At 32.4% G+C, this 10,888-nt stretch overlaps 1 protein-coding gene across 2 annotated transcripts; it reads right to left on the minus strand.

Annotated features, from left to right (window-relative positions):
- Positions 1-6,026: 6,026 nt before the first annotated feature.
- Positions 6,027-9,570, minus strand: LOC102615970 (hypothetical protein). Of its 2 annotated transcripts, none has more exons than XM_006491578.4 (6): positions 8,525-9,570; positions 8,185-8,405; positions 7,738-7,954; positions 7,107-7,192; positions 6,712-6,803; positions 6,027-6,582 (listed from the first exon to the last, which is right to left on the minus strand). In XM_006491578.4, the coding sequence occupies exons 1-6, from the start codon at positions 8,588-8,590 to the stop codon at positions 6,341-6,343; spliced, it is 924 nt and encodes a 307-aa protein (XP_006491641.1). In that variant the 5' UTR covers positions 8,591-9,570; the 3' UTR covers positions 6,027-6,340. The 2 variants fall into 2 exon arrangements, with proteins under 2 accessions (XP_006491641.1, XP_006491640.1); XM_006491577.4 differs by having other exon boundaries at positions 8,501-9,566.
- Between the last annotated feature and the right edge of the window lie 1,318 nt (positions 9,571-10,888).

Below are 10,888 nucleotides of genomic sequence, written 5' to 3' on the forward strand. Positions count from 1 at the left end.
AATTTTTGATTTAATAAATCACTTTGAAATTTTGTAATGCATAAAACAATGGAAAGGATTTCTTTTTTGATAGTAGAATAATTTTTCTGGCAATCATTCCAATGTGCAGAAACATATTGTATTATCTGTTCTTTATCATTTTCTTTTTGCTTTAATATGCCTCCATAACCTAAATCAGATGCATCAGTTTCAACAATTTTTGGTAATGTAGGATTAGCAAGATATAAACATGGGATGCTTTTCACAGAATTCTTTATAAGCTTTACAACCTTGGTATGTTCATCTGTCCAAGGAATAGGTTTTTTCTTTAATCTATCATGCAAGGGTTTAGACATCCTATTAATGTTAGGACAGAAATCAAGAACATAATTTAAACTTCCAAGAAATCTTTGTAATTGGGTTTTGTCAAGAATTTTATCAGGAAATTTATCAGCAAACAAAAGAGATCTCTCGATTGGAGTGATTGTTCCTTTAGAAATATGATGACCAAGGAATCTGACTTTTGTTTGAAATAAAGAAACTTTAGAACTGGAAATTGCCAATCCAGCCTTTCTGGTGGCAAAATAAAAAGTCTTTAAATGTTTGAAATGTTGATCGATAGAATTTGAAAATATCAATACATCGTCAATGTAAACAATGCAAAATTCAGAATATGGATTATAAATATTATTCATAATTCTTTGAAATTCTGAGGGTGCATTCTTTAAACCAAAAGGCATAACAGTCCACTCATATTGTCCAAATGGAACAGTAAAAGCAGTTTTGTAACGGTCATTAGGATGAATTTGAATTTGCCAAAAACCAGATTTCATGTCGAATTTTGAAAAAATAAGAGCAGAACATAGTTTTTGAAGTAAATCCTTTTTATTAGGTATTGGATACCTAATCCATTTTAGAGCGTTATTAAGAGGTTTGTAGTTTATAACTAATCTAGGAGTGCCTCTTTCAATTTCAGAATTTTTATTAACATAAAAAGCGGCACAAGACCATGGGGACCTTGACTTAACAATAAGTCCTTTTGCCTCTAAATCTTTGATTTCATTTTTGCAATGTTGTTCCAATTCCATGTTCATCTGGATTGGACGTGCTTTAGTGGGGATTTGTCTTTCATTAAAAGAAGTTTCATAAAGTAGATCTACCATGTGTTGTTTTCTGTCCCAAAAACCAGAAGGTAGATCAGCACAAATTTCTTTTTCAATGAGAGTTTTGAAATCAGAAATCTTTCTTTTAATGAAATCACTTTGTAATTGGCTTTCAATTCTTTGTAAGTTTAAATCATTTTGTAAAAATATTAGATCACACTGTTTTGATTTAAGTAGGTTATTTATTCTGTTTTGATAAACAGAACAGGCTTTAACAATATTCAAATTCCTTGTTTTAGGTTTTTCAATAAAAGGGAAAACAAGTTTCTTATTTTTTGCTTTGAAGGATATACTATCATAATTGACAGTATATGGAGTTATAAGATTTATAAAAGGAGTTCCCAAAATGATGGCATGATGAATATCATTTGTGAGGACAAAAGAAGTTTTAAAATCAAAACCATTATTATGGATTGAGGCTTCAACCTTGGAACTGACATTCAGTTTTGAATTATTAGCGGTAGAAAGTCTTTCTTTTGTTTTTTCATGAAATCTTTTGGGGACGATGTCTTCTCTAATGCAATTTAAATCGGCGCCAGTATCAAAAAGGGTAATGGCGTCCATTGCAAAATCATCAGAAAAGATTAAAGTGACTTTAATCAAATACTTTCTTGTGGTGATTTGCTTTAAAACAAATAGAAAATCATTGGGTACTGACTCAATGTTTTCTACTTTAATATCATCACCATCATTAGGATTAGATTCATTGTCTGAATTATCCTGCAAATGTTTTTGTAAAAGAAGTTGGATAGTATCAGAATCACTTTTTTGCTTTTCTTTTAAATCTCTGATTTCACATTTGATTTTTTTTTATCTCTTTCTGAAGATCTTGGATATTAGGAATCGTCTTCTTTGTTTTCTTTTTATCCAAAATTTGAGTAAGATCATAAGAATTCTTTTTAACAATTGGGACTTTAGAAGTCTCGGCTTTATTAAAATCTAAAGTTTTCAAAAGTTTATCAAGATATTCTTTTTGAAGATTTGGATCAGAAATATGCTTTACAAGTTCAAGAAAAGTTTCTTGGTCTTTAGTTAAAACATTAATTTTCTTTAAATATGAATCAAATTCAGATTCACTACTGCTAGATGCAGAGTCATCTGAGTCAAAAAGCTCATCAACTTGATATGGATCACTGTCTCCCGACATGGAAGATTCAGAATCAGAAGAGTCGACAAGAAGGGGGGCTAATTTGGAAAGGATCTCTTCATCGAGGTCAAGTTCATGAAGCTTTTTGTTCATCCTGCAATAATTTGCAGTATGACCTTTCATGCCACATTTATGACATATAGCTTCTTTGTAATTGAAAGGGGTCTTTGGTTTGGCTCTAAACTCTTTTCTTTTAGAGAATTTGGGTTTCTTATAAGGGCTCGAAGGTTTCTTATAAGGAAGTTCTCTAAAATTACGAAAGGGTTTCCTAAAATTTTTTGATTTGTAATGTTTCCTGCGGGGTTTAGTAGAACACTCGCCATTACAATCTTTGGAGATAGAAGTTTTAAAGGGGTCATAATTGAATTGTTTACAAAAACCGCCTAATTCTTGTTTAGACTTCTTAAGCTCCCACTTAAGTCGTTTCTGTAATTTCAAATCTTGACAAATCTTTAATCCTTCTTTATTGACAAAACTGACGAGTTCACCATAGGTGAGCTCATCATAAGGAATACTGTTATCATAAAGGGCTTTAATGGAATTTCTTACCTTTTCACCTAGAAGAGTAGGTAATCCAGCGATAAATTTTTCTTTCCAAGTTATATGATTTGCATCATCCCTTAGAAATAGTCTGGTAAAAAATGAGGTTTTGTAACTTTGAAATTCACTAAGTTTCCTACATCTTAAATTATGTAGTAACTCAGCGTTTTTATCACGAAGGTGCGAAGGGTCACCAATGAAATGGAGGGAAATGATTAAAATTAGAGTAGCAACGGCATCCTGAATTGGATTGTTGAGCTCATCAAGAATAGGGACTCCATTTTCATCGACTTGAATGGAATTTAGAATGTCTAATTGTTGCTGATTAGTGAGAATATGATCCCACCAACCTTTTAATTGACCAGTAAAACCAGCAATGAGGATTTCTGATATAGCACGATCAGAAGTTCCTGCTTGGGTTTTATAGGCATTGGCTGCCATTGTCATTTGTTGCAACAATCCTAGGATATTGTATTCGGACATGCCGTCAATATTCCACTCATAGACTGAAGATGCATTATATCGGGATTGATTTAATGCACTTGGTCTATTATCTATTACTAGATTCGGTGGAGTCTTGACAGTGGAAAGGGCTAATTCCCAATGAATTTTGTTGGCTTTAGGAGTAGAAGGTTCTTCTTTGAAGGCTTCTATATCAGAAGAGGCTATAGACATTTGATCTTGTTCTAATACTCCAACTTGCTAGATTGAGGAGTATCAGGGGCTATCTGAACTTTGCTAGATGAGGAAGAAGCAGCTTCTATCCTATCTAATTGTTCTCTAATGGCTTTAGCAAAATCTGATTTTGACTCTTGAACAAGCTTTTGGCTAGTTTTCGAAACCTGAAAGGGTTTGAAAATAGGTTCTTTAAGCTTTTTGTCAGAATCCGATTTTGTTGGAATAGGAGAAATTGATGGAACAGTAATGGTTGACTTTTGGATTTGGTTTTCTATCCGTAGATTTGCTTTGGATTGCGGTTGGTCAGGTTTTATATTTATTTATATATATATATATATATATATATTATTTTTATTTTATTTTTTGGTGTTAAACTGGTAATTTAATTTTTCTTTTTAATAATGTCTAAAAAAAGGAACAAAAGGTAATAGGAAGGGTGTCAATAATTTATGGTAGGGATGCTTTGAAGTATTTTTAAAAATATAGGGACTAAACGAACTTTTATCCTAAAATTTATCTACTAGCTCGACTGAACCAACTATTTTTTTTTAAATACTGATTACACATCATATTATTATATTACACAGATATTTACAACTGCTATTACAGTAGACATTATACTGATATTTACAATCAAATATACATAATTAGAATTTATATTATTACATTAAATTTTATAAAGTACAAACCCAGGCAAATAACCCTCGCAGACAAGGGATGTCTCTCAGATATACATAACTAGAACTTATATCATTAACCCTCGCAGATAAGGGATGTCTCTCAGATATACATAATTAGAACTTATATTATTATATTAAATTTTATGAAGTACAAACACATGCAAATAACCCTCGCAAACAAGGGATGTCTCTGCTCCACTCGTATTTCGCAAGGGAGAAAGACTTATAAATTAACTCCACATAATTTTTGCTTGAATTAAGATATGTTGAATTCATAGAAATTCGAACCACTGCTTTCATAGTCATTCTTAACTTTGAAAGTAATGATTCACCATTTGACCAAAGGCCAAGTGGCGATGAACCAACTATATAGTTACTCATTTGTATACTAAAAACATTGGTTGTAAATTATATAATAAATATAGCTTAGGATAATCCATTTGAGCGACACATGTCAATTGCAAATGGGTAATGAAATTTATGAAGTGGTAAGAAAATCTAAGTGGCATACAGACACTCTGTCCACGCACTCATTGACTTGTAGTTGCACTCCGAATCTGATCCAGTCGATGTTTTCTATAATGGTTGCACTTTTGAGATCAATGTAATGTAATTTGTCCGGATCAGATGTGAAAAGGGTTTCAAATTTCAATTCTCTAGACTAATCACCCTAAGTGGATAACATGTTGATCGTATTCAAAATCCAGTAACTATTTTATTATTATTATTATCTTAAAGTCAATTATCATTAAGTTGGAAAACATTAGCAGCTAGCAGCTGCATGTGCCATTCAGCTGATCTTGTGTTTGGATGATGGGACATTGATCTTCCAACAGAATAAAAAATTAATGAAAACAGGCCATTGTGTCCCAGTGGTGATAGAGAGGAAATAAGATTAGTGATCTTTATCAGTAGCAGAATGTGTCACAGCAGTAACCCCACTTGCTTTATAGTTACTCGTAGGCATCCATAGGGTTGGTTTTGATATTTGAAATGGACCAAAGGAAAATAGTTGGAGAGTGGGCTAAGAGTTTCTCAATATCCGTTTCCAACTAATGTGATCTACAGCTCAACACTCTGACATTTTAACTGGGGACTAGGGGATAGTGGCGTTTGTTGAAATTAAGCAAGTTTTAGAGTACCCAAGTGAAAATGAAATTGAAAGCTATCTTTTTGTGTCAATTCATCAAAGCATTCACACTTCTTGAATTGACAATGTTCAACATACCTTACCTCTTAAGTCTTGAGGAGCTTTTTTTTTTTTTTTTTTGAGAAGAAGTCTTGAGGAGCTTGGAACTCCACATGGGCAGAGTATTTCGTCCAAATATGCAACTAACCTAACTTGGGCAAAATTCTTTCTCCGCCAAACCCAGGAACTAAGCTATCAAAATTCCATCATTCATAGTTAGTGAACCAATGGGCGTGCCCACAGAGTCATTGACTAAATTAATAACAGTATTTGTGCAATGTGTCGAAAAAGTGCTGATAGTTTTAGCAATTGCATGTCTAGAAACAAACTTTTTAATGAGGCCAATAGTTATACTATAAAACAGATGGCTGTGAACTTGTAACGCTAATCTTTGCTAATTTTAGGGCAAGAAAAGCAAGTGGCAACTGGCCATTTCCCCACCAATTGGGGACCCACACGTCCATCAATAGACTTTAGTTTATGCAGTTTCATTATGGAAATATTTTAGGTCCAAATGAGTCTGGATTGCACACGTGTAATGTTTCAACAGATTATTATCCAGTATAATGGATTTTCCAAAAACTTCCAATCATTTTTTTTTCAGTGGCTATTTTTTTCATTATAATCAAGTATTACACAATCCACAGAAGTTCATAGTTGAAGAGCTTTTCTTATAAGTTCATCCCTGTCAACATCACCTATTTATCCACATAAAGAACATTAATCGCCGGGAACAAAGCGGCAAAAACCGAGGGAGTTATCTCACAACTCTCTCGTACTCAGATTTCATACAAGCATTGGCCATAAAATATGCCTATCAATGAAGCATGACAATGAAAATAATCAGCTGCAAACCTCAATTCAAGGCCTATAAACATTCTGTCCAAGCACAAAGCCAAAAACCCAAAAAGAGGCTTTTAGTGATGAATCATCATTTTCATGGAAACTCTTCAGGTAGTGGCTCTTAGCCACGCCTGATCCCCACGAAGTAGTTGAAGTCATGGTGCTGGACCCTTAGTTGCTTTAGCCACGAATCTGCTACGCTCAAAAGTGACACCAGCCTTTCTTGGTCCCGACCACAATTGCCCGAGACCCACACATTCCCTTGCATCTTGTAAGTGGCCAAGCCAAATGGAGGAAGAGATATCCCTTCCCCTTCCTTTCGCTTCCTTTCATCATTCTCAATGTCATCATCAAGGTCCATGTCTATACAGAGATAAAACAACCAGAACAAAAGTTTTGGAAGCAGATGAAGTATGAATATAAAACTTTCTAAGAAAATGAAAGCAGATATATGAAAAAAGCCGATTGAATTAATAATGGACAGCAAAGTACCTTGAAAAGACGATGAAAGAGTATGGTAAGTGAGGAAGCAAGTGGACAAATCCTTTATTGTCCTTCCCATGGGAATATGATATATAGGATACCTGCATTTGATTCGCATTCATACAACTCATCAATGACATGATATACGTGTTAACTGTTAATATATTATGATCATAGGAAAATCATGTCACTTGTTTGATTTCAGAAATGGAACTCTACAGAGATCCTAAAGCCATCAGTTTTAATTTGTCCTATGTGTTGGATTATCTGCAGTAGAGCTGAATTGCAAACTAAAAAATTCATTACTTGTGAAATATAGACTGTCAGTTATATTTAGCTTGTGGGGTTATTAATTACTTTTCGAGAATGAACGTACAGTCAGAGAAATAGAGAAATAGAGATACCAAGCAACTGCCATCCAACTAGCTGGTGAAAGATCAACATTCCTCAATGACATCAACCCGGGATATCTTCGAGCCAATCCTGTAATCTGAAAGTAAAGAACCAATAAAGTATCTATGGAATCAGCATCTTTCATAGTGAAAAGGGGCACAAAGAATATAGAGTATAATGGTCAATTACAAATTCTGTCTTAATATTCTTCCTCAAAGCACAGTAAAAGATAATAGATATTGTCAGATCAAAGGCAAGAACAGATGCTTAATAAAAAAATCATAAACTTAAGAAAGGACAAGATGAATCTGAATAATTTTAAGCAAACTAGTGAGTCCAGAAATGAGAGAATATTAACAAATCGACAACGCAAACTACAAAAAAACTAGAAAGAAAAAAAGAAGTTTATAGTTTCATGCCCAAAAGTCAAAAGATCCATTCTATCTTTACTAGATGCTTATCATGAAAAGGATTTCAGATTATTCTAACCAATCCACAGATGCTATAATCACTCCAATAAGTTCTTTAATTGATCGATCTTCATGTAAGGAAAACAAGATGTATAACAAATTTATAAGTAAAAAACAGCATAAAGCTACAAGCAAGCTTGCATTATAGACTTAAGAAACTAAGAAAAAGTACCTTATCCATGAGAGGAACTCTTCCGTAAGGAGTAGATCTCTCAAAATACTGGAAATAAAGGTAGCCCAATCTATCATTGAGATGCAAAAGATTGTCTTGATCACACCCTCCTTCCTCAGATGAGCATCCATCCCATCTCCATAATTTGTCCATCTCGCTCTCTTCACTACATGAATCACTAAACAAATCTCTTGTTTCACCATCATCAGTCTCTTCTCTGGAAAACAAAAAACAAAGATTCCTCCATTACTTCCCCAGTTACACAACTTGTACGCAGAAGCCCCAAATGATATCACTTGATCAATCAAACTCTAAAGCACATAATTTCAGCAGCTTTGATGTAAATTTATTCGAATTCAATAAATCCATATCTTCAAGAATTCAACAATGCAATCAATGAAAAAGATAATACTTCAAAAGAAAAACTAACACAACTAAAACAATTACCTTAACCCATTCACACAAGAACTGCTGGTGAATATTTGAATTGCAGAAAGATAAGGCACATAATACTGAACCAAGGTTTCGCCGTTGCCCAAAACAATTGGAACTCCAGCACCATATGCACTCCATTCATCATAACAATTCCATAAATCACCCAATGTAAAGTACTCAACCTTTTCCCTCTCCCATGGATGCCATAAACTGTTAAGGTCCCTCATCTCAGTCTGCAACACACAAAAAGCAACAATCACATAACAAAATTAACATTTAACAACCCAAAATTGAAAAAACAAAGAATTCAATATATAATCAAACAAACCTTGGGAAGGAATTGCGAACGTACTATTGGTGTGGTGCAATGGAGGAAGCAGTCGAGGTTTGATTGCGTTGACCCTTTGTCAAGAAACATTATTGCAACAGAAAAATGTGAGAGAAAGAGAGAGAGGGATAGAGAAAAATTTTCTCTCCCCAAGCTTTGATCACAGAGCAGAGGAAAGAAAAATAACAAAGAAAGGGCAAAACAGAGGGAGAGAGAAATTGTCGGGATTTCGATTAGATTAGATAAAAAAAAAAAAAATGGAAATGCAAATTTTGTCTACAAACGTTTTCTATTTTTCGACGTTAGGACAGCTAAATTTACGGACCCTTTAAAACAAACTAAAATCAACACAACAAGACAGAAAAAATATATATATACATGCAAAATTTCTCTGTGTTTCTGAATTCCTCTGTTCAAATTTCAATACACATTTTTTTTTTCGATTGTCTAATTCAGTGTGAAAAGGGAGAGAAAAGAAATGAAACGATAAGTAATCGTTTTTCAAGTTTCTTCTTCTTCTTCTTCTTCTTTTTTTCGTTTAAACTTGAAGGAAACTCAAGCCTGCTCTGCTTTGATCAATATTGAAGAAACAAGTCTATTTTCATTCAACGTTAACCCTTGAAGTTAAATCAATAACCCACGAAGCAAAACACGAAGAATTTAAGGAGAGACACAGAATTGAAGCAGAATTTATAACGGAAGAAAGGGAGAGAAAGTTTTGAGAGAGAATAGATTTAAAAAAAAAAATTCTTTCAACGGAAACCCTTGTTTTCTGGGAAAAAGACTCAGTGAATGGTTTTCTATTTTGAGTTTCGCGTAAGAAAACGAGACGATTTTCTAACTGAAAATGTAAAGCAATCAACTTTCCCGGTTAGAAAAGGCAGAGCAAACAAGAACTGGCTTGTGAAGAGAAAATGAAAAAATGGTTAAAATTGAAACAGAACAGAGCAAATATCAAAACTGTCCCCAATTGAAACATAGTATTTTGGTTTCTAGAAAGGGCAATGAAAAAAACACGGAGACTGATTGTTTTTAAACAATTTTTTTTTTCTCTCACTGAGTCTTAATCTTTTGAGTAAGATGGACAATAACATAATTTTTTTTTAATTTATTGTTCTTTATATTTTTGGAGAAGATTTAATGTGACTGGGTCCATTGCCGTCAAGGCAAGTAGATTAGGATCTTTGAATTTTCTGTTAACGAGGCAACGACTGATAATTGAAAATAGTGAAAAGCTACGTGGAAAATCGAAACTCCATAATCCCCATTCATTAACCATTAATTTAAGATGAGTAGTAGTAAGTTTCGCAAATTTTTGTCCAAAAAAAATATTTATCAAATATTAAATTATTTTATATGCTCTATAAAAAAATTTTAAAATATGTGATGGTGTCATTAGTAATTACAGATTTTTTTTCTTTTACTAAGCAATTAAAGATGACAATTTTCTTGCTCGAACTGATCTATTAATTTTTAAATAATTTCATTTGATTTGTCATCTAAATTTGAATATTTAAAAAAAGTCAGGAGATGAAAATTGATTTAGACATTGTATATTCTCTTCATCTTTTATAAAAATTATATCTATATAAATAATGAGTTAAAATTAAAATGGAGAATGAAAATCACAATAATTTATTTATTTAAACCGTAGAAATCAAAATCAAAATGAATCGTATTCTCATTTATGTGTTTATTTGTTACAAATTATCAGAATGCTAAAATTGTATAATTTTCCACTAACAAAACAAATAAATAAATATTTTAAAGGGAAATATATGTATGTTTATTATAACATTGAGTGTAATACTATAATTTTTTTAATTAACTACTTCTTGTTGTTGTTATTTTCATTAAAACAATTATAAAAATATCATAATAATATACTATTAATATTGTTTAATATTTAAATAAAAAATTAATATTTAATTTTTTTAAGGGTAAAATAATTAATTTATTCTCTATTCTCATTCTTCATTTTCATTTCCACCTCCACAAGCAAATGAGATTCATGTGCTTATTTGCATATATAGTGGGACCACCAAACACTCTTATTCTCATTCTACAATTACTTTTGTAGTAGCAAACACACAAAATGGCAATGATTCCTCATTCCCACTCCCTAATCTAAAAAGTAAACACACCAGTATTCTTATAATTTAAGCATTCGATGGAAAGGAAGTCAATAAAAATTAATAAATATGAGCACCAGACAGTATTTAAACTATGGAATATGATATCTTTGGTGTATCATAGTTACATGCTTATAGCCACCAACTCAACTGAGGAGTTGTTTGTAGCCAATAAGAATTTGATATAAAAAAAAAAAAAGAGTTGAAAGGTACTTTTAGGTCCTTGTTTTTTATATTAAATGTATGGAGGTTTTGA

The sequence above is a fragment of the Citrus sinensis genome, chromosome 2 (assembly GCF_022201045.2).
Source record: "Citrus sinensis cultivar Valencia sweet orange chromosome 2, DVS_A1.0, whole genome shotgun sequence".
NCBI classification, from domain to species: Eukaryota; Viridiplantae; Streptophyta; class Magnoliopsida; order Sapindales; family Rutaceae; genus Citrus; species Citrus sinensis.

Bases quoted from the DNA above. Each gene is read 5' to 3' on its own strand.
- LOC102615970 (XM_006491577.4), bottom strand. From the start codon at position 8,590: ATGTTTCTTGACAAAGGGTCAACGCAATCAAACCTCGACTGCTTCCTC. The intron at 7,193-7,737 runs GTACTTTTTCTT...CTTTACTTTCAG, and splicing joins GAGTTCCTCTCATGGATAAG to ATTACAGGATTGGCTCGAAG. The intron at 6,804-7,106 runs GTATCTCTATTT...AATCAAATGCAG, and splicing joins AGTTGGATGGCAGTTGCTTG to GTATCCTATATATCATATTC.